Source organism: Plecotus auritus (assembly GCF_963455305.1).
Source record: "Plecotus auritus genome assembly, chromosome: 2".
NCBI lineage: Eukaryota > Metazoa > Chordata > Mammalia > Chiroptera > Vespertilionidae > Plecotus > Plecotus auritus.
In genome coordinates this window covers 6541875-6565922 of record NC_137771.1, presented here as the reverse complement: position 1 = coordinate 6565922, position 24048 = coordinate 6541875, and the positions used below count along the sequence as shown (strand labels likewise).

Below are 24048 nucleotides of genomic sequence, written 5' to 3'. Positions count from 1 at the left end.
AAGTGTCTCACATGTGCACGCATGCACGTGGGAGAAAACGTTTTTTAATGTGACAACCCTGGGAAAACAGACGTCAGCCTCTGGCTGTCCCTTCCCTTGCTGGACTTTGCAGGACCCCAATGAGCTGATGTTACCTCTCCCCAAGGCATATTTGGGGAATAGGACCCCCTTGAAATTCCCTTAACCTAGAGATTCCTGAAGCCCCTCTGAATGACAGGCCACCCACAACCATGGAGAAGCCACCCTGACAGCCTCTGTCCTCAAGGCCAGAACCTCAGGGGTACTGGGCTATGGTCGGGAGAGGTGCCAGTTTCCCAGTCCCCCCACTGGGATTCTAATCTCACACAACCAGGTCTGGCTCACCCTCAGCTTCCTCACAGAACCTGTGTGGGCACCAGAGCAGAGCCCCCAGGAAATCACCAAAGGGACCCCCGCACACAGTTTCACAATGAAGAGTTCTTTTTCTTTCTTTCTTTCTTTTTTTTTTAATTTTTTTTTAAAATATATTTTATTGATTTTTTTACAGAGAGGAAGGGAGAGGGATAGAGAGGTAGAAACATCGATGAGAGAGAAACATCGATCAGCTGCCTCCTGCACACCTCCCACTGGGGATGTGCCCGCAACCAAGGTACATGCCCTTGACCGGAATCGAACCCGGGACCCTTCAGTCCGCAGGCCAACGCTCTATCCATTGAGCCATACCGGTTTCGGCAAGAGTTCTTTTTCTTTTCCTTCTCCCTTACTCCCTTATAAGCTCCGTGAGGTCAGGGACCTGGTCTTGTTCGTCTTCTATTTTTAATTTTTTAACACAGTGACAGGCACTTCTTGGGCATTCCATAAATGTTTGTTGAATGAGTGAATGAACAGGCCAGCACTGTGAAGAACACCCCCATGTCAGCCGTGTCCTCTGCCCTTCGGTGGGGAACTCTGAGATTATACAGAAGCACCCACATTCTAACATAGTCATCAATGGGAGGGGAAAGGGGTCTCACTTTATGAAGTGCCTGCTACAGACCAGGCACCATGCTAGGAACTCTATGAACAACACTTCACTTACACTCAAAACTACCCTACAAGGCAACTGCTCTCATCCTCCTTTGCAAAGAAGGAGTTGGAAGCTGACAGAGGTGGCATCGCTTGGCTGAGTACATCCGGGCGAGGGACACAGCTTGGGCTTAAACCCAATGCTGGCAGCTTCCAGAGTGTTTCCCCAGACAAGCTCCATGAGTGGCCTGAGGAATGCCGGTTTGGGTCTTTCCCCTGAGATTGCAAGATTCCAGAGGACAGGGGCCAGGTCTTATTTGCCATTATACCCCAGAGGCTAACCAAGTGTTGTTAACATAATACTTGCTCAATTAATTGAATGGCAGACTGGCCTTGCAACCGCCTGCACATGGTGCCAGAGAGGATCAGAGGTCAGAAGACGAGGTAAAACAGGCTCTTGTCACCAGCAGTTTGGAAAGATGGGGCCTGGAGAAATTCATCTCTGCCTTCTCTTCCCAGAAGTCCTTCTCCCACAGCCCTTTGACCTCTGCTATGACACTTGGGATGGCATCAGGGTAATTGATGGGTAGGTGATCTCTGCACAGCTCAGGGTGACTCCTTAGGGCAGAGGCGTGTCCTATCTTGAACCCCAGGACAGAGATGGCCCAGAGCAAGCTCTCAGGAGGCCAGGGACCTTGGCCATGGAAAGTGGCAGCTGAAAGGCCCTCGTTGCTCACAATTGGTGCCAGAAGTGACCTCGGACCCCCTTGGCATCTCCCCTGAATCAGAACTCCTCCTCGCCTAGCATTCCCTGGCCTCGGTGCAGCCCACCGCCGAGACAGTCTTCCCGTTCCCCTCACAGGATGCTTCCCCTGGGCCTGGTCTCCCAGAGCCATTCATCTCGATTAGGTATTGGCAGTCTTGGCTGATGTAATGCCCCACCATCCCTCCTGCTTGTTTCTCAGCGAGGAGGTGTCAGGGTTTTTCGTTCTTCAGGCTTTGACCTTGCCAGTGGTGTGCTGGGTCTTCGCACACCTGCCTCAACGCCGAGGTTGCCTGTGCAGCCAGAGAGGTTAATTAAGAAAAACTCCCACGTTCTCGGGCAGAAATCAGGGATTTTCTCTAGCTGGGGGAATTGGAGGCAGCCATCCACTGGCACCTCCGCTTTGAAGAAAACAATCAGCCTTCTGGCCAGATCTTCCTAGAAGTCTGGATCCCTGCTCATCATCACCTCTTCCTGGAAGCCTTCCTGTTTACCTCCATCCCGCACCCTATCTCTAACCTCAATGCACTGTGTTTATCGGTGTTTATTCTATAGTTAACATGCACCAGCCCCCTCTCACGGAACCTAAACAGCGAATCTTCTGTGCCCCAAACACGCGTCACTATCACCTCCTGGTGCTGCTCCCCTTGAATGTGGGGAGGGGCTCTCAGTCTCCCCCAGGGGGCCAGCACATTCCTGATGCGGGCACTCTGAATCAGTGGCCCGGTGAGAAATATAAGCAGCAGAAAAAGTAGAGAAAGAAAAAATGGAGACAGGCAGATGGGGGAACAGGAGTAGAAATGTAACCTGGGGCTAGAGCTCCCCGGGTCATCGTAGGTGAGCAAGTGACCACTCTCTGTTATTCAGGGATGGGCAGACTTTGACCTGAAACTTTAGCCCAGCCAGCCGGCCAAAGTAGGTTAGACAAGCGAGCTTACTGATCCCTGTAGAGCCGGCCTCCTGGGGAGCTGAAGGGCAGAGGGCCGAGGGCCTGAGGGGCCTCATCTTGAAGAGCAGAGGGCAGAGAACCAGTGCCAAGGCTGAGGGCAGCATCCAGCAGGGCCCATGGCACCTCTTCTCCCTCCAACTGCTCATCTCCCCTGTCAGGTCTCAGGCTTGGGGTGCCCTGAGAGTCACACCACTCAGGGCTGCCTCTATGGACATGTTAGGCAGCCGTGGGCAAACTACGGCCCGCGTTCCGGATCTGGCTGTTCTATCCGGTTCTCTTGCTCTCCCCTCCACTCCTTTACTTTGAATTTATATTAGTTCACACAAACACTCCATCCATGCTTTTGTTCCAGCCCTCCGGTCCAGTTTAAGAACCCATTGTGGCCCTCGAGTCAAAAAGTTTGCCCACTCCTGTGTTAGCATCACAGTAGGGCCCAGACCAACTTCCCTTTACCCCCGAAACCTGGATGGGAGCATGTGATCAAGACCCTCACTGTCCCTTGCACACCTCCCCAGAGCTCCTGCATTCTAGAGGCAGGTCAGGGGCACTGAAGGGGTCTGAGCCTTCCAATTACAGCCTCCCCTCCCAACCCCCCAGGAACCTGTCACAGGCCCTCCTGAAAGAGCCCCAACTCGCTCCTCCTCACCGCTTCAGGCAGGCGACCCGACTTGCTTTACACCCTGTTTGGCATCCGGGCTTAGTCACTCAGGGTGGGAGGGCTGTCCCAATTTGAAGAAGGGCAAATCACAAATGTCAACTGGCTGAGACCCGAGTGCCAGGTTCTTGCCGGAGGCACTGCTCTTACACCAGCCTGCACAGTCTGGAGCCCGTAATGAAAGAGGCTGACAGTCTATTAGCAGCAGAGTGTCCGCAGGGCTCGGAGGCAGGGAGCTGTCATCCACCTCACTTCAAAGGCTTTTGACAGTGAAATCAACTGTGTGTGTGTGTGTGTGTGCGCGCACGCGCGCGCGCGCACGGCATGCAGGTGCACATGTGTGTATGCATAATCTAAAAAAAAAAAAAGGAATATCAATCACAACTGTGCCTGTAAAAATGGGCGGACAGACAACAGTCTAAAACCAAGAAGAGGAAATGTCAACGTATTTCTTGTACTCTGTCCTCCCAACCCCTGGGGGCAGGTCTGAGACAATCCCTGAACAACAGAACGACCATATCACAGGATCGGAAGACCCTAAGGTCTTCTCATACACCCCTTCTCTGATGTCCAACTCTCCGCTGCAGTGTTCCTGGCAAGGAATCACCCTTTCTCTTGAATGCCTCCAGTCACAGGGAACTCACCGCCCACTGGGACGTGTCAAACATCTCACTTGCGATTCCTCTACTGGCTAGAAAGCTCTTCCTGACCTAAGAGATTAAACTTGGGGCCATATAACGTCCACCCATTGGTTTAGTTTTGCCTTTGAAATCAAAGGGGAAAACATTGTCTCTTTTCCCCCAAGAAAGCCCTCTCATGAGTCTCCTTTCCATGCTGACATGGTCTTAAGTGCCCTCTCCAGTCTGCCTAGGCTAGGGCTTTCTAGACAAGATCCGGTTTGTTAGTAACATCTTCAAAACGTGGCTGCCATACCAGGACGTAAAATCTCTGCTGCAGCTGTTCCCAGTGTGAAAACACATGCATGTGCACGTGGAAATCAAGTTCCTCTAACTGGATTTTCACTAATTCCACATTTCACATCATACGGGCAAACACCTTGCTGAAAGCCAAGTGTACCGTACCCACAGCATGCTCTTGATCAACCACCATATTTGCTCTATCAAGAAAAGAGAAACAAGAAAGAAGGAAAGGTGCCCAGGAATGGATCCTGCTCCCCACCGGTGGCCCGGCAGCACAGGGATGGGCAGGACCTGCGCCTTCATTGTCCTGGACGCTAATCTATTAACTCCACCTCCGATCACATTAATGTTCATGGAAGCCAGAGCTCACTGACTCAACTGAGCTTCAGGCCAGGTCACGGGCTCAGATTTTTGCTTGTTTGAATGCAGGAATAACAGAAGAGTTAGTAAGATAATAAATTATGTGTTTGCATCTCCTTCCTCACCCCACGCAAGAGGCCAGCAATGGGCTTCCAAAGGCACCCTGGGTGGGACTTTGTGCAAAGGTCTTGCAAGGGGTGGGGAAGGAGAGAAACACTGTGAATAGGGGAGGTAGACGAGGTAGGTCATGGAGAGAATGGGTGCTTCCCGGAGACGGGGCAGAAATGGGGCTGGGGTGGCAGGGACTAGTGCCCTGCAGGCCTACGGAGCTTGTCAGCAGAGGGCTCTGTCAGGGGCATTCTAACCCTTCCAGAGCAGAGTGTCCAAGCAGCAAGGGTAGGTTCCAGGGCTGAACCCCAGCATGGCGGAGCAGAGAAGTGACTGTAGAGATAGTGAGCAAATGGACCAGGGCCCAGCCAACATCTCTGGCTTCTTGCCCACAGAGGGCCAGGAGTCCTGGGAGGGGGCCAGCCTGAGAGGTGGCTAAGGTTACATTTCCAGCCTCCCCGCTGGATAAATCCGGATCACAGAAATAAAGGCATGTGATGTGTATCCCAGAGTCATTAATAAAAATCACACCCACCACATCTATTGTCACCACTCCAGGTATCTCCCCCTTTGGATGTTATACAGTTGATTTTTGGGATCCAAGTCTATTGCTTCATATTTATTCATGCTAAATTTTTCCTTTGACGCATCAAAGCAGCCTTTTGATTTGTTGTCATTTTATAAGCTCTTCCTCAAAGATTTACAAGACCTGCGATTTGGGCTGCCTAATTCCAATCAGTAACAACAAGTGTTGAACCCGGCCGGGCAGAGAGCAGAGGGCAGAGGGCAGAGGGCAGGCGCACACTTGCTGCCAAAGGCTTCCTTGCCTGCTGACAGTGACACGCTGATTTGTGAGCTCTCTCCCACAGCTTGTTCAGTCTCCCAGAAATTCATCCAACTAGATTGCTGTCCATTCCACGTTTCTCTGCTTTGTTCATAAAGATATATTGTCAAATGCCTCGCTGAATCCCAAATGTACTCTACCTACTACATGTTCTCAATCTATCAGCACAGAGACCCTCTCAAGGAAAAAGAAACATGAAAGTAGGGAAGGACAGAAGGAAACTCGGTTAATCTGGCCTGACTGGCTCTTGGTAAATCCATACTGGCTCTGAGTGGTCCCTACTGTCTTTTCTAAGGACTCCATCAAACCTGGTCCAATCCTACCCCAGCTCATCACTAAAGATCATGTACCCCATCCCACCCCCACCGAATATCCCAATGCCCCTGTGCCGGTCTCCAGAGATTTATGAACCAGAGTTCACAATCAGACGATAAGACAAGAAGTAGGAAGAAAGCAAAGAAAAACTGGAAACATAATTTTGATTTGATTTTATTAACAAGTCTAAAGAAAATTTTATTGAATTAGGGGTATAATATAAATTATGGTGACCTGCATATAAAACCTGGCATCAAGTTTGGCCTTTTAGAAACATTTATATATAAAAATATGCATTAAAATCTGCACCAGAACACAATGTGGAGGCTGACGCCCCAACAGGAGCGCTTACAAAGGTGGGTCTGGTCTGGGGACGCAGCCGGTCTTGGTCCTACAGCCTCAGGCTGAGCCCTATGTGAAAACGGTCTGCTCTGAGGAGGGGCCCAAAGAGCTTGCCTCTGAAGGCAGGACCCTGTGAGCACCAAAACGCCATAAGCCTGGCGTGAAACAAGGATGGTGCTGGGAAGAAGGGCCGCTTCCCTAGTTCCTGGGCTCTGGCCACTATCTGAGGGTTCCGCATCTCTGTACAAACCACCTTCAACTTTGAGGAACTTCTGCAATTTCCAGATATGTTTTTTCCAAGTGAGCTAATTCCAACTCAAGGAGCCAAGTCATATAATTAGCCTGATTTTCAGGACTAAGAACTAATTCTATGTCATTTTCTGCAGGTCAAGCCTCTGAAATAGCTATCAGAATGGCCATCATCACAACAGAAAAATATAACAATGATGACCTCAATCTATTTCAGTCTTAGACCAAATGCAACTGAGCAAGTCTAGCCCAGAAATTATACTTCACAGGCAATGAAATGAAAAGCAACTTTGATCCACGTTGGAATTCCCCCATTCTGGGTGCAAACTCTCTTTACACAAGGCAACGGAAGGCTCTGGGCGAGGCAGGCTCAATGCTGCACATCTGACTTCAAGGAGGAAGATGCAGTTCCTTCCCTGGCAGGCCTGTCATCTGTCTGAACACGGTCAGGTGGGAACTTTCTTTCTTCCAAGGGCCATTTGGGGATTTTTAACATCATTCGTGGGCCACACAAAATTACCAACTTAAAAATCAGCCTGCTATGTTTAGTCAAACATTTAATTCACTCCCCCCTAATGCCTTCGCAGGGCCAGACCAAACGATTTAGGGCCGGACGCTCCCCACCCCTGGTCTATTGGCTTATTCCTTCATGGAGGAGCTGATGTCCCTGGCCTGCTCGTCCTGTGGCAAGTGGCAACTATCCCGGACTCAGTTGCTGAGCTGCTGCCCAAACAGTCAGGATGCCAGGCTGGGAGAAACACAAATGGGAACCTGCTAGAAATGGAGGGTGGGCGACAAGGAGCAATAGGAAAGGCAATTGGGCAGGATGAAGAAGCCTTGTAAGTAGCTGGCAAGGGGAGCAGTTGCCTCTACAACCTCTACAATTTCAGGGCTCCTAACAGTAACTGAAAGGGCTGAGAGTCGTCCACTCCCCCCGCCCCCCACCACCCCACCGCGCCCCCTCCCCCACTCCCAGTCATTCCCACAAAGGGAAACAGCCGCCCTGCCCATTTCCATCCCTGCCCATTTCCATCCGGAAGCAGACATTTTCTCAGCTTCCTCCAGGGGCGGGTCTTTTTTTCCCTTCCCAGTCCTGCTTGGGTGTCTTGCCACAGGGTGATCTGACACTCTTCCTCAACTGTGGCCAGAAGTGAAAAGAGAGAGAAAGGACATAAGCCTCTGAATCACAATTTGGGCAAATGGCCTGGAGGCCGTTGGGCTGTTCATGAGGGCTCTCTCAGGCTGTGTATTTCAGGGCCCAAATGCTCAGAGCAAGAGGCAGGTGCTCTTGGTGTCGCTGACACCAGTCATTACCACGTGGCTCTTTTAGGACGGGAGGCCAAGCTAGGCGGCTCCTGCACAGTCTTAGGGCCTTTAGTCTACTTTAAAGTGACCTAACGACACCCTCTAGTGGAAATTATAAATAAAACAAGGGCCATGCAGCCAATTCACCTTCTGATACCAGTGATTTCAAGATTCCCTATAAAACAGAACAAGACGGTATCTTTAACAACTTCATGATTTTAAAAAAGGTGGGAGTTTACAAGCCATCCTTAGGCTCCTCACTGTCAAATCACCTTCTCTCCTGAGAAACTCTGCTTTCCACAGTCTCAGACAGGGCAGCGTGCTGACGGAGGAGCTCCTGGTCCCCTCAGAGTTTGGGCAGACTGCCGGCCGGTGCCAGAATGATGCCAAAGACATAGAAGAGCCCCAGCAGGAGGTTGAGTTTGGCGGTCCTCTGGGGCAGTTTGTTGAAAGTCCGGCTCCGGAACTGCCTCTCAAGAGAGAAGGCCATGGGGATGGTGAGCAGGGGGAGTGCCAGGCTGATGCTGCAGTGCGTGGCCAGGATGCTGAAGATCAGGTAGGGCAGGAAGAGCAGCGTGTTGTAGAGCATGTACGAGAAGGTGGGGCCGATGAGGATGGCGAGCGTGACGATGCCCGCCTCCTGGTCGGACTCCATGTCCCTGGTGTTGTTGGAATGGAGAATGGCCTCGGTGCTAAGGGCGAGAGGGATGGCGTACACCAGTGGGAAGACCGCCAGGGACCCCACCTGGACGGCGTAGGCGAACATCACGGCCAGCGGGCCAAACGTGATGAGGATGACGAGGTCTCCCAGGGCCACGTACTTGAATCCAATGCCTATGGCCAGAAAACCCAGAGAGTTGGTGTGAGATCAAGGGCTGTTCATCAGTCAGAGACCAGCCACTTCTGGCCAGGAACACTGAATTCTCAGACGAGGAGGGTGGGCCGTCACTGCGTTCCTTCCCCTCCGGTGACACGGAGGTACAGAGAATACTAACCTTTTAGCACTCAGTGAGGTTTCAGAGTCACACCCAATCTTTCCTTCCTACTGCCCCCAACTAAATCCTGCAACAAAGAGCTGCGGGTTCCCACCACACACAGTTCCACGGAGGGGCCGGGAGGCTCTGAAAGGTCTCACAGTCCCGTTTTCGGCTTCTTTCACCCTTTACCAGCACCTGCAAGACACCACCTCTGTCTGCACCACCGCTGGGCCGGGCCCTCACGGAATATCCAGCCCCGTCTCTCACTCTTCCGCCTCCTTCCTCTACAACCTCTGCAGGCATCTTCTGGTTCTGAAACACCCCAGTGAATCTCAGTGAACCTGCAGGTTTCCCAAACTCGGCAGAAAGAAACCTTCAGCTACACAATGAGTGAAAGAGCTAAGGTGGTAAGTTACAAAGCAGCTTCGCCTCTCTGGTTCCCATTAAGTTAAAACTAAGTCGTCCGTAACTCCTCCTCCTGTACTGCTAATCGGCTTCAAATCCTGTCTAATCTACTTCCGTAAAACCTGCCCAGTTCTCCCCAACCCCAGCGGCACACTCCAGCCCACCTCAGCCCATCTCCAAATCCAAGCAGTAGTCATTGTATGTCTAGAATACTGTAACAACCCCCAAATGGACCCCTTGGCTTCCATTCTTATAACAACCTCCCCCATCCCCCCGCTTTCCTAATCTAATCTCCACACTGTAGCCAGAGTGATCCTTTAAAAATACTAATCTGACCATGCCCCTCCCCTCCGCCACATATACCTAAAAACCCTTATCAACACATTGTCCTCAGGATAAAAGCCAGACCTTTCTCCTGGCTCCCCTCTGGCCTGCCCTGGCTCTCTCCTGCTCACCTAGAGCTCTCCTCCCCTCTCCCCTCACACCTCTTTCAGTTCCTGAGGCCTTGAGAACATCCTCCCCCCTTTGCCTGGCTAACTCCTACTCGCCCTTCAAGACTATAAAGGCCATTCCTCACCCCTTCCTTCACCCCTACACCACATTCGGTCCCCTTGCAACATGTCCCATGCACCCTGACTTCTACTTTCATAAACTTCATCACACTTCTCATTATTTAACCTCTGTCTTTCCCAACAAACACTCAATTCCATGAGGGCGGGGCCTGGTGTCTAGCTTGTTCACAGCTCGCTCCCCAACACTTGGCACAAGGCTGAACTGAACACAGAGCTTCAGTAACAAGCACCTGGAATCTGGGACCGAGGTCAGACAGACATCCCACTCAGAGTAAAGCAGCACGGAATGGGCGAGAGGTGACCCACGCATACACTGCCACAGAAGCTTGGGAAACACTGCGGTGGGCGGTTAGACAGACATGAGCAGAACAGGACAATGGGCAGGTACAGGAGGTCACCAGGGCGGAAAGCCCCAGGTGCCAAACAAAGAACAATTATAGGAGGCACTTCACCCCTAGGGTGACCTTTCCTCCCCTAGCATATCACTGGTCATGAGGTTTGGACCCCCTGACCTTTCCTCCCTAGAGATAACATTTAGGCCTCAGTTGTATTTCAGCTCCAGGCCCAGAGAAGCAGCCAATCCAGACCAGAGACCCCATGGCTGACCTCAGAGCAGCTGCACTGAGTAATGCCCCCTGCCCTGGGGCCCACCAATCAATCAGTGCAGACCACAACCCTGCAAGGACACCTGGAAAGCTGCTGGATATTCTATGGCAGCCGTGGGCAAACTACGGCCCGCGCGTTCGGCTGTTCTATCCGGCCCGCGGAGCCGAAAGAGCGGAGGGTTCTCTTGCTCTCCCCTCCGCTCCTTTACTTTGAATTTATATTAGTTCACACAAACACTCCATCCATGCTTTTGTTCCGGCCCTCCGGTCCAGTTTAAGAACCCATTGTGGCCCTCGAGTCAAAAAGTTTGCCCACCCCTGTTATGGAGATCTTCCCCTGCAACCTCCCCTAAAATCACCCTTAAAAATCTTAGGATAAGGCCCTGGCTGGTTTGGCTCAGTGGATAGAGTGTAAGTCTGCAGACCGAAGGGTCCCAGGTTCGATTCCGGTCAAGGGCACATGCCCAGGTTGCGAGCTCGGTCCAACGTGCAGGAGGCAGCCAATCAATGATTCCCTCTCATCATATATATCTCTCTTCTTCTCACTTCCTCTCTGAAGTCAATAAAAATATATATTTAAAAACTACATGAAAGATTGTTTAAAAAATAAAAATAAATCTTAGGATAAGGACCCAGCACGCTCTCCCTCCCCTTCCCCTTTCCCTCACCTCCACCCAGAGTCACCATTACCTTCCTCACTCCCAAGCTTCAAGGGCCCTTCCTTTACCTCCACAACTTGTTTCCTAAGCCCGTTTCTCGTAGGAGTTACTTCTTCTACCTCTGTGATTTATCAAATTAATGTTCCGTGACAGTTGGGCCTACAACACAACCAGGCTGGGCCAGGTTACTGATTTCTGTGCACCCGTAACCAAGCTACTAAGGCACAGCCTCCACAAGGAAACTGCTTTCACCACCGAAAACGGCAAGGAACAATGGTCTAGAGAGGGTCTGAAGCCAGGCAGCCAAAGGACAAGATTCAGCCCAAGGTCACCTTCACAGTCATTGGGCTTCTTTGATTTTTGTCTCCTCCCGCCCCCAGCTTTATTGCGATATAATTAACATATAACACTAAGTTTAACGTGTACACGTGTTGACTTGATACACTTATATTGCAACATTATTCCCACCACAGCGTAAGCTAACACCTCCATCTGTCACTTAACGACCACCGTTGGTTCGTAAGAATGAAGCGCCCCAGAGGACTGAAGCACAGGCCCCTTACACCCACCAACACACAGCAAGCTAATCCTGTACTCCGCGAGCAGCGTTTGGATAAATAACTTGGTTGTCTGAGGACATGCCCTCCAGGAGGAAGCTCTCTCAAGCAGAACATCAGCTCCAGTTCTAAATGAGTAAATCGATGTCTCCTGCAATCTCTCACATATTTAGAGGATTACAGTAATGCCCTTACCCTCATCCAAGACCCCAAGTGGACGCCTGAAGCCACAGATAGCACTGAACCGTATATATACTATGTTTGTTTCATATGCATTCTGCACATACTTTCCACTTCAAGGCAACACTTTATGGCTTCTCTTCGGCATATCCCAATTGCCAGCATCACTACGCTTGTGATGTGAAATAAAGGTCACTTGAACACAAGCACTGCGCTATCTCTACAGTCAATGTGATAAGCAAGACGGCTACTACGTATGGCTAATGCGCAGGGAGCGCATACAGCGCCGATATGCTGGACAAAGGGATGATTCACTTCCAGGACAGCACAAGATTGCATCACACTACGCAGAACAGCACGCAATTTAAAACTTGAATTGTTTATTTCTGGAATTTTCCATGTAATATTTTTGGACCACAGCTGACCACAGCAAACTGAAACTACAGAAAGTGAAAGTGCAGATAAGGGGGGACTGCAGTACCCCTGTTCGAGGAACATGCGGGCAGGAATACTCCCAGCAGATCTGGCTTCTCCACCAGCTGGCCAGCTTTCCTGTGGCTTATGTTCTCAGAAATCCAAGCAGAGTTAAGGGCTCTGACTATGAAAGAAAACACACAGCTCTACAGCCCTGACCTCTGGCTTACCCAAGATTACCCAAGAACACCTCCTGAGATCGCCGAGCAAAACAATGAGGTGAGCAAGTTGAACAGAAACCTGTGCCTGCAAGGATAAGCCCCCACCTTCACCAGGGCTTCCCCCAAAACCAACCGCAAACCCACTTTAGGGGTAAAAAAGGTCTAGGACCTCCTACTGATAGCTGACTCCAGAAAATGCCAGTGCCCGTAGGAGAAAGCCCAATGTCCTAGGTGTCCAACAGGTGGCACGCCTGCTCCAGAGATGTAGCCCACCTGGGAGTTTCCTTGAAGGCACGCCCACCCCTCCCAACACCGTTTCCCACAGTGAACTATTGGGCCCGACCTCCACACAGCAGCTGGAATGAATTTGTTAAAACGTGAATCAAAATGTTGACAAGAATGTGGAGCAACTGAAACTCTTGCATATTGTGGGAAAGAGCAGTACAACCACTTTAGAAAACGCTGGCAACTTCTCATAAACATCATCTACCCTATGACTCAACAATTCCCTTCCTAGGCATTTCCCCAAGAAAAGTGAAAACAAATAGCCACAAAAACTTGAACATGAATGTTCACGCATAATAGCCAAAATATGGAAACAAGTCAAATGTTGATGACCAGGAAAATGGATAAACAAAGTGCAGTATGTCCATCCAATGAACACTACTCAGCAATACAAAGGAACTGCTAATGTACATCTCAACCTGGCAAATCTCCAAACCCTCATGCTGAGCAAAAGAAGCCAGGCACAAGGACTCGTAAGGGTGATTCCATTTCTGTGAGGTTCTAGACCAGGCAAAACAACTCGGCGTAAAAGAAATCAGAACACTGGCTGCCTCTGGATAGGGATGGGGAGAGGGGGGTTGACGGGGAGGAAGCACCAGGGAACTTTTGAGGGTGATGGAAATGTTCTGTATCATGACTGGGTTTGGGTTATACAGCCATATGCATCTGTCAAAATTCATCAAACTGTAACACTTAAAATCTGTGCACTTCACAGTGTGACTTTTATTGCTATATAATTGACAGTGTTTAAAAAACCATAAAATCAGATTGTTATTACTCTGCTCAATATATTTTATTATCTCCCCATTTGTTCATTCAATGAATGCTAAGTACTGACTACATGCCAGACACAGTTCTGGGCACCAAGGGTTCAGAGACTAAAATCCCAGGGAGTTTACAGTCTAAGAGGGAAGATAACTAACAAAGTACTTACTCATGTTAAAAGGTAGTATGTGCTGTGATGAAAAAGCAGAGAAGAGCAATAGGGCAGGTTTGGGGGCCATGGGACACAGGATGTATTGTATGTTTGTGTGTAATTTTTTTTTTCTCAGCTGCTGCAAAAAGCATTGTTTTGTAACTTTAAGTAGGATAGAAATCAAGTCCTGACTAAACAACTGACAAATGGGGAGAGTAGGTTAGAAATGGAATCCTACAGATAGAAGGGGGGAAAGTATTCTACATCCAGGAAACAGAATCTTCAAAGGATCTGTGAGGCAGGAGCATTCCTGGTGTGTTTCAGAAACAGCCAGGAGGGCAGAGTGCTGGAGCATGTGAGGAGGAGGAGGAAAGAAGAGGACAGATCAGAGTGGGGGGACTGGAGAAGATGGGAAGATAATGGCCCTGGGATCATTGTCAAGACCTCCGCCTTTACTCTGAACATCATGGGAGCCACTGCCCGAACAGGTGTGGCTCAGTGGTTGAATGCTGACCTATGAACCAGGAGGTCATGGTTCGATTCACAGTCAAGGCATGTGGTCAGAGCACATGCCCAGGTTTCAGGCTCAATCCCCAGGAGGGTGCGTGCAGGAGGCAGCCGATCAATGATTCTCTCTCATCATTGATGTTTCTATCTCTCTCTCTCTGTCCCCCTTCTTCTCTGAAATGAAAACATATTTAAAAAAGATGGAAGCCATTGGAGAATTCTGAGCAGAGGACTGATGTAACTGCCTGTTCTAACAGCATTACTCTGGCTGCTGGCTTGAGAACACCCTGAGAGGGACCAGTGTGGGTGCACAGAAATCAGTAAAGAACCTGCCAAAATACTCAAGGGAGATAAGAGTGGCAGTGGTGAAAGGTGGTGAGCAAAGGTCAGATCCCAAATACATTTTTAAAGGCGTCAACAGGATTTGCTGATGGACTGATGCAAGATGTGAGACACGAGTTGGGATGATGCCTGTGAAGAACTAAAAGGAAGAAGTTGCCACTGAGTAAGCGGTGGGGGGAAAAGCTGTGGAAGAGCAGGTTTCTTTGGGGAGAAGATCAGGAATTTGATTTCAGGCACGCTTAGCTGGAGATGCCTGGAGACCTCTAAGAGAAGTTACCGAGTAAGAAGCTAAGTGGGAGTCTGGAGTTTAGTGGAGAGATCTGGGCCAGAGGTATAAATTTAGTCACCAGTTTAACAGCATCTGAAGCCATGAGACTGGCTAAAATCACAAAAGGAGTAACTGGAGACAGAGGAAAGAGACCTAAGGATTAAGCCTGCACGCTGGGAATGAGGAGAAACCCATACAGAAGACTGAGGCCCTAGACCAGCATGATCCAGCCCCACCTACCTCTCCAACTACATCTCCATTCTCCCTCTCGAACACATTGGCCTTTCAGTAGATCCTAGATGTCGAGCTCTCTCCCGCTCCAGTGCATGAGCATTTGCTGTTCCTTCAGTCTTGAAGGATTCGGCACCTGAATCAGACCCCACTTCTGCCCGAGGATGGCTCCTTATCCTTCAAGTCTTAGTTTAAGTGTCACCATCAAAGAGAGGGCCTTTTCCCTCCCTACTTCCTTACACATTCTGCTACAGCATCCACCATTCCCTTTACTGAACTTCTTACAAGTGGCTGCCAGGACACCAGTCTCTTGTCTTCTTCTTTCTCCTCCAGATGCTCCATCACAGTTCCCTTTACCTGTTCCTTCTCTTCTCCCCACCTCTTTTTTGTTAAATATATTTTTATTGATTTCAGAGAGGAAGGAAGAGGGAGAGAGAGATAGAAATATCAATGATGAGAATCATTGATCAGCTGCCTCCTGCACACCCCCCACTGGGGATCGAGCCCGCAACCCAGGCATATGCCCTTGACCAGAATCAAACCCGCCACCCTTCAGTCCGCAGGCCAACGCTCTATCCACTGAGCCAAGCCGGCTAGGGCTTCTCCCCACCTCTTAATGTCAGAGTGCCCCAGGGCTGTCCTGGTCCCCCTCACATCTCTATCAACTCTCCCTCCTCTGGTGGTCTCACCCAGTCGTACAACTTTACTAGTATGTGCCAATGATTCCCAAATATCTTTATCTCCAGCTCAGACCTCTCCCTGAACTCACTCTTCTATCCACTTGACATCTCCACTTGGAGATCTACTACATTAAGATGCTCTGTCAATTATCTCTCCCAAAACCTACCTTCAGCTTTCTCTATCTCACTTGAAATCAACTCCATTATTCAAGTTGCTCAGGCCAAAACCTCTGAGTTATGCTTAATTCTTCTTTCTCTCCTGCCTCACATCACATCTGTCAGCACACCCTGCCTGACTGCTTCTTCCCTCTCCACTACCAACCTGATCCAAGCCACCAAACATCTCTTGCCTGGGTTATTCAACAGCTCCCTTCTCCTCCATCTCCCTGCTTCTTAAGCTTGCTCACTCCTCTTTATCCCTTCTCAATACTTTAGCAAGAGTGATTCTTTTAAAACATTAAGGCCTACATAATCTTTGTGCCTCCCTGACCTCCCCAAACATACTTCACTTCCTTTCACTTTTTCTCTCCCTCACCCTGGACTCCATGATGTTCCTCAAACTTTTCAGGAACATTTCTGCCTTAATGCCTTTGGCAATTGCCATTCCAAGATTTGGGACACTCTGCTCAACCAACTCCCTCACTTCTCACCTCCTTCAATTTTTGCCCACATGTTACCTTTTTGACGAGGCTTTCCCTGATCAAACTACTTAAAATAGTCCGCTTCCTGGCTCTGCTGACTATTTCTCTCCATAGCACGAATCATCTTTTCATATACTATCGTCAGGGTACCAACTCATCCTAACCTACTAGGAACTTCCCTGGTTTCAGCACCCGAAGTCCCACATCCTGGGAACCCTCTCAGTCCTGAGCAAACCAGGACAGTGGTCAACCTAACCATAATTTACTATTTTTGCTTTCTGTCTCTCTTCATCACATATAAAATAATTTTCACAAGAGCAGGGATCTGTGACTGCTGTGTTGCCAGGGAACAGTGCTGGCACATAATAAATGTTCAATACACAGAGCTTAGCCACCTGGCCATCACCACCTTAATCAGCCGTACAATTTGAGCTCTTCGAAGTTAATCCACTAAAATTTGAAACTGTGGCATTATAAGATATGGCCAAAAAAAGAAATGAGATACAAAAAGTTTCCATATATATGGAAATGACTCATATATATATATGAGTATATATATATATATGATTTCTAACACCCATAAGCCAAGCCAGGATCTTCTCAACCCACTCTTGTTTTCAAAATAATCCACATAACCCACAGACTATAGATTTCACCTAAGTGGCCTAACTGAGAAAAGAACTTTTGATACTCCCACACAAAGCAGCAGTTTGTAGTACATGCACCTAAGAAAGACCTCCAGCACAGGAACCAGGCCAATCCTTACCTCCTGTGTAGAGAAAGGAGCCAGACAGGCCTCCAAAGTAGATGAGAGCCAAGTGCTCCAGTTTCAGAGGGGACAGGTAGTAGAGGCAAGCGGCACAGACACAGCCCAGAGTGTAGAGGAAGACTCCAAACCGGACCACATCCTGGGGCTCCAAGATCCGGTCCACCAGGGTCCGGTCATCACTCTTTTTGTGGTCAATGCCCTTGGAAAAGTCATAGTACGTGTTGACCAAGTTGCCAGCCCCATGCACAGCCAGGACTGCCACGGCACAGCCCACCAACAGCCTGGGGTCCAGGACGCCCTGGGATCTGTAGGCCAGGGCACTGCCCAGGGCCACCGGGGTGAGTGAGGCGCTGAAGCTCCAGGGGCGCAGGGCCAGCACATAGGAGGCGCACTTCTGCCTCCAGGAGCGCGGGACGGGCTTGTCCCACTCGGGACAGTCGTTCCCCAGCAGGTCCCTGTCCCCGGCCTGGGCTGTCTCTCCCGCCTGGATGCTAATCTTCTCCCCCGGGACCTGCGAGGCCGCCATGGAGGTGCACGTGGCTGAAGTCAACGTTGATAGAGAGCCACCCACAGAACAGCGACTGCGATGGGACGGGGAGGGTGGGGCGACCAGCCCTGACCTTCCTTCGGTTCCGCCCCGGGGCAGGGCTGGGGAGGCAGCGGGGCCCCGGGGCAGTAGCGAGCGGGCCTGGCACCCCACGAGCCCAGTAGCACCGCTCGGCCTTCCAGTCACCTACGTGAAACCTGTCTCCGGACCCGGCTCGGCGCTAGAGCCCAAAGCCGGGAGGCAACCACCTCCACGGAGCTACCGGGGCCGCCATCTTGTGCGCCCGCCTCTGGAGGCCGGCCGGGAAACAGGGGCCCCCGGCACTGGCGGGCCGGGCCCGGAGGGGCCGGAGTGAGGGCGGGGCGGGGCGGGGCAGGGCAGGGAAGGGCAGGGCAGGTGGGGGCGGGTGGGCGGGGCGGCCTTCTCTCTCCCAGGTATGCGCCCCGCAGCTGCTCTGAGACTCGCTGGATGCAGCCTCGCCTAGCATCACACAATCCACCACAAATGCTTGTGGCTTTTCGACTTACCAAGAGTTTTCATGCACCGAAATAGGACGCATTCATTGTTTTCATGCAGTATGCGCACTATGGTACGCAGCAATTAACAAAACCAACAAAAATCAGGGAGCATATTGAGGAGATAAGAAAAGTATCATTATCCCCGTTTTTTCAAATGAGAAACTTGACGCTCTAAAATGGTAAATGTTGTATAAGAAATTATTAACTCTAATAATAATCACGACAGCAAAAACTCTCACTTTCTGTTGTGCAACTTCCAGTGGCATAAACTGCCCTGCCTATTCATAACACACCAATAACTGCCCTTCCCACCCTACTAGGTGGCCGGCTGGGTGTCTTCATTGCCCGCCCTCATTGCCCACCTTCTGGGAGCTTCCGGAGCTCCTTCTGACTGGGGAGAATTGGTTGTTAAATTTTTAGGAGTTTTGTGAGCCAGTCTCTAAGCACAGCCATTATTAAAAATTAAACTAGCCCTAGCTGGTTTGGCTCAGTGGGTAGAGCGTCAGCCTGCGGACTGAAGGGTCCCAGGTTTGATTCTGGTCAAGGGCACATGCCTAGGTTGCTGGCTTGATCCCCAGTGGGGGACCTGCAGGAGGCAGCCAATCAATGATTCTCTCTCATCATTGATGCTTCTGTCTCTCTTTCCCTCTCCCTTCCTCTCTGAAATCAATAAAGATATTTAAAAATAAAATAAAAATTTGCCGAAACCGGTGTGGCTCAGTGGATAGAGCGTTGGCCTGCGGACTGAAGGGTCCCAGGTTCGATTCAGGTCAAGGGCACGTGCCTTGGTTGCGGGCACATCCCCAGTGGGAGGTGTGCAGGAGGCAGCTGATCGATGTTTCTCTCTCATCGATGTTTCTAACTCTCTATCCCTCTCCCTTCCTCTGTAAAAAATCAATAAAAAATAATTTAATAAAATAAAAATTAAAATTAAACTACACAAACTTACAGTTAAGTAAATTATCTATATATATATAAAACCCTAATATGCAAATACACGGAACAGCGGAACAACTGAACAACCGGACAACCAGTTGCTATGACGTGTGCTGACCACATGGCGGGCATCGGCAGCAGGAGGGATGGTGGAGCAAGTGAGCGGGGACATCAGACCAAGGCAGGGCACCGGTTGCTGTCATGGGGCGAGCCTCTGGCGGTTACTGAAAATTCTTTGCTCCTACGCGCTGCAGTCCTGCCTGGCACTTGCACCCGCTGACAGCGCCGGCCTTGCTCACAGCTGTTGCTGGCACTGGCCCCAATCGCTCTGCGTCTTGTGTTGGGTCGGCACTGTCAGCACATGGGAGTGGCAGTGGTTGGAGTGGGGCTGCTAGCAGACAGGGGACCGGGGGCCATGGCGGGAGGGGCCAGGCGGGGGCACGGAGGATGGGCCGAGACCCGGCCCTGAGTCCACCGCAGCCTTGCAGCCCACAGTTCTTTCAAGGTGCACGAATTCGTGCACTGGGCCCCTAGTATTAAAATAAAAGTAACAAGTACTCTAAGCTCATTACTTCCTCATTACTACATTTTACCATTTATGCTCTTTAGGTTATTCACATTTGTTTTTGTTTGTTTAATGTTTTTATTGATTTTAGAGAGAGAGGAAGGGAGCAGGATAGAGATACAGAAACATCATGGATCGGCTGTCTCCTGTACATCCCCTACTGAGGATCAAACCCAAAACCTGGGCATGAGCCCTGACCTGAAATTGAACCAGTGACCTGTTGGGTCATGGGTCCATGCTCAGCCACTGAGCAACCCCGGCTGGGCTGTTCACATTTGTTGTATCTACATTGTGGAAATACTATATAACAAGATGCTCCTGCTCGTTTACATCTCTTCCCAGCTTTTCATTGAGTGACATTCATTGGTAGTTTGGACTCTGCCATAGTGGGAATATTTATGCCATGCAAATCAGCAAATGCCTGATAATCGCTTTGTTCATCTAGACTACAATAACTGAAAAAAAAGTTTATCATGCAGATTAAACTTAAAAATGTCAACTCTATAGCCCTTACATTTTGAATAGCAGCCAAATATGAGGAAATATTCTTCCAATATTGGCAAATTATTATCCAGTTCAACAAAGAAGTTTTCATGTCATTGACAAACTAGTGAAATTTCAAGGTATCTCTTGATTGTCTCACTTTCCCCTTACTCATTAACATAAAAGAAAATATCAACCAACATTCATGTTGGAACTATACTCATTGGTCAACTGCAACCATAGGGAGGCTACACGATATATATATATGAATCCTGTTAGAATCAATTGGCTATATGGAATTTACAATAAGAAGTATTGTGGCTCAGTTGGTTGAGCATTGTCCCATGGACCAAGAGGCTGCCAGTTTGATTCCCAGTCAAGGCTCAATCCCCAGTAGGGGGCCTGCAGGAGGCAGCCAATCGATATTTCTATCTCTCCCTCTTCCTTCCTCTCTCTCTAAAACCAATAAAAACATTTTTTAAAAGTATTGTGTATTTTATTATTTATAAGTTGTATGCTACACATCCTTTATATCAATGAAAGTTATACTAAAATATAACATATATGTACACATGTACACAGGACTGACTACAGAATTTTGGTACCCAGTGCAAAATAAAAATGTGTGGCCTCTTCTTAAAAATCACTAAGAATTTCAAGACAGAGCCTCACAGGTAACAACCGCCACAAAGCCAGCCCTGTATAGACATACATGGTCCCTCCCTTACCAGCTAGCTGGTTGTTAACTTGCAACTTCAGCACCCAGCATATACTAGTACTTGCAAACCCAAATAACCTATACAGCCAAATGGGACACTAGAAAGAAGCAGATATTTTTTAACTCCTCCCTTACCAATTCTATGACTCAATCCTTCTATACGTCATTTTACTCGTGGATAAAGTATAAAGTGGGGACAATACAACCTGCCTTGTAGGAAATGTTCAGAAAGAACAGTAACAGCATTTATTGACTCTGCGTGTCCTGTAGTGTTTTAGGTACTTTACATGCAGTAGCATTTAACCCCTACAACAGTGCCTACCAAGGTAGTGTGGACACTAAGAAAAAGATACCTACTAAGAAGGGCTTTTGGTGGTCAACTGGGCTCAAATTTCCTTAAACACACACACACACACACACACACACACACACACACACAGCCTAACAGCCATTTCTGAACTGGGGCGTCTTAAGCAAACTGCACTTTGGGGAGAAGCCTGCATCAGGCTACCTGCCTCCAGCACTGAACTGCCTGCCTGCAATATGCTCCTGTGAGCTATATCCCTCATCAGCATCTTCACCGATGAATCAGAACTGATTCATTCTGACCAATCAGGATAGTGCCTTTTGGCCCAATCAAACTTTGAGGATTTGGAATCTTCATTTGCATGAGGACAGACCAATCAGGGGCCAGAGGCAGGGACTTCTGGCTATATGAGTTAGCTCCCCTCTGGCTGTGGAAGCACACTTTCCCCTGAAGACTGTTTCCCTGGCTGCAGCTGAAACTCTGAAGATGAAACGCTACCGAGCTGTTCGCACTGCATAAAAGCTCCTTCTTCACCACATGCCTAATTGGGGATTCCTGTTGACTGAATTGGTGCCAACAACCATCCAAACCTTGGTTGTCAATGGGTGCATTATAATCTTTCCAGTTCTTTAAGTAAGGGAATATGTATATAGACATTAAGTACTTGCTCATATAGTTAGTAAGTGCTAGAGCTACGTTTCAGTTAGTTTGACTTTACCCTGCTTCTAACCTCTATTCTGTAATGTCCACCAGCCTGGTCCTTGTGGCTCAGTGGTTGAGCGTGGACCCATAAACCAAGAGGCAATTGGTTTGATTCCTGGTTAGGACATATTCCCAGGTTGCAGACTCGATCCCCAGTAGGGGGCATGTAGGAGGCAGCTGATTGATGATGTTTCTCTCCCATCAATGTTTCTCTCTAACCCTACCCCTTCCTCTCTTTTTAAAAACCAATTTTTAAAAAACATAATGGCCACCAAAATGCCTGATACTTTGTAAATGCTCAATAAATATTAGTTATTATTTTAACATAATGGATAAGAAAGCTCTTTGTAAATTTGGAAAAGAGGCCTACAAATGCACTGGTTACTGTTACTATAAAACCATCTTTGATTGTTAATTAGAACACAGCCTTATGTCTAGGGTGGCAAAAATCTCATATTGCTGGTGGAAATGAAAATTGGTACCTCCTTCATAGAGTTAAGTTTGATAATACCCATCAAATTACACATGTGTTGACCCTCTCTAATCCCATTTCTGGGTATCTATTTTGATCTAATGCCAGGGAATAAAATTATATATATACTAGAGGCCTGTTGCATGAAGATTCGTGCAATAGGCCTTCCCCTGGCTGCTGGCATTGGTTTTCCTCCGGCACCGGGGACCCAGGCCTTCGCTCTGGCCACTGCCTTCCATCTTCGCTCTGGCCGGAGCCTTCAGTGTTCACTCCGGCCATGGCGCCACTCCTGTAGCTCCCTCCACCCCCCGCCCTCCCACTCATAGCAGGTGTCTTGCCCTGCCCAGCCGCTCCGAGCCTGCGTATGCAAATTAAACCTCCATCTTTGTTGGGTTAATTTGCATACTCACTCCTGATTGGCTGGTGGGTGTCACAGAGGTATGATCAATTTGCATATTTCTCTTTTATTAGTGTAGATGAATTTATTGTAGCATTATTAGTAATAACAAGAATTTGTAAACAACACAAAGGTCCATTAACAGAGGACTGAAAAAGTGAATGATGGTACATAAATGTGATGGAATACTATGCAGCTATAACAACAAAAGAACAAGGAAGCTTTCTATATATGAAGACAGAAAGATCTCTGAGTTATACTACATTTTTTTAAAAGTACAGAACAGTGATATACTGTAACAAAATGGAAAAATAAAGATATATTTATATTTGCTTATATTTACATAAAGAAATTCTAGGGGAGAAACCAAGATGGCAGCATAGGTAAACACCTGAACTGCTGCCTCACACAACAATTTCAAAATTACAACTAAAAGACAAAACAGACATCATCCAGAACCACAGGAAAGGCTGGCTGAGTGGAAATTCTACAACTAGAAGAGAAAAGCACACTGAGACTCATAGGAGCTGCGGAAGGCAGAGGTACGGAGGCGCACGGAGAGGGATGGCAACTGAGTACGCGGCTGGCTTTCTCAATCAGGAGGGAGACAAAAATTCCCGACTGCTCTGAACCTCCGGGCAAGACTCTGGGGCCCCAGACTCATACAGGGAAGAAACTGGACTGTCTGGCAGCAGGTGGAACTCGAGGGCGGCTTTCTCTCAGAGGTGCTTGCAGCGATTACCTGGGGACACTGAGACCAAGGGGCCTCTTAGGGCAGGGCTGACAGGAAGCCATTGCTGCTTGCTCCGCCCTGAGACTCCACCCCATCTAAGCTGAGCGCAGAGGCTTTTGCATATGAATGGCCTGGTCCTTTGAATTCTAAACCTACCTAACAAACTGCAGCTGAGTCAGTGAGACCCAGAACATCCAAAAGAAGGCCCAAGGCCCACAGCAGCTTGCATTGCTTCACAGCTGGGCCTCATCTGGGCACCTCCAAAATCCAAACCAAGCAGAGGAATCTGCAGATCTCTCCATAGCTCCTGCTGGGTGGCCTCAGGCAGAGGCTAAATTAGCACCTTCTTGGAGATCCAAGAGCCAGTGTACCCAGGGTTAGAGTGGGACCATCCAGATTACAACTCCTCAGATCCATAAGGCACACACTCAGGGGGCAGACTCAGTGAGCACCAAAGCCCCACTGAAGCAAATCTTGTCTCATAAGGGTGTCTCCAGCACAGAAGTTCTCCCATCGTAGACACAGCCGATCCTCACAGCCAATTGGCCTGGAGGTCAATTCCTCCCAGTGATACCAACGACAATCAAGGCTTAACTACAACAATACTGTGCACACAGCCCACAAAGGGGTGCACCAAGAGTGTCCAC

General features: G+C 49.0%; 1 protein-coding gene across 2 annotated transcripts in view; it reads right to left on the bottom strand.

Annotated features, from left to right (window-relative positions):
- Positions 1–17855, bottom strand: part of UBIAD1 (UbiA prenyltransferase domain containing 1) — an 86053-nt gene extending 68198 nt beyond the window's left edge. The window contains exons 1-2 of one of the 2 annotated variants that reach the window (XM_080654787.1): positions 17021–17855; positions 6064–8628 (exon numbers count right to left, since the gene is read on the bottom strand). In XM_080654787.1, coding sequence (XP_080510913.1) covers positions 8141–8628; positions 17021–17549 — 1017 coding nt within the window. In that variant the 5' untranslated portion in view covers positions 17550–17855 and the 3' untranslated portion in view covers positions 6064–8140. Of the gene's footprint in view, positions 1–6063; positions 8629–17020 lie in introns of those variants that run through there. The other variant, XM_080654788.1, reaches the window with a different exon arrangement.
- Between the last annotated feature and the right edge of the window lie 6193 nt (positions 17856–24048).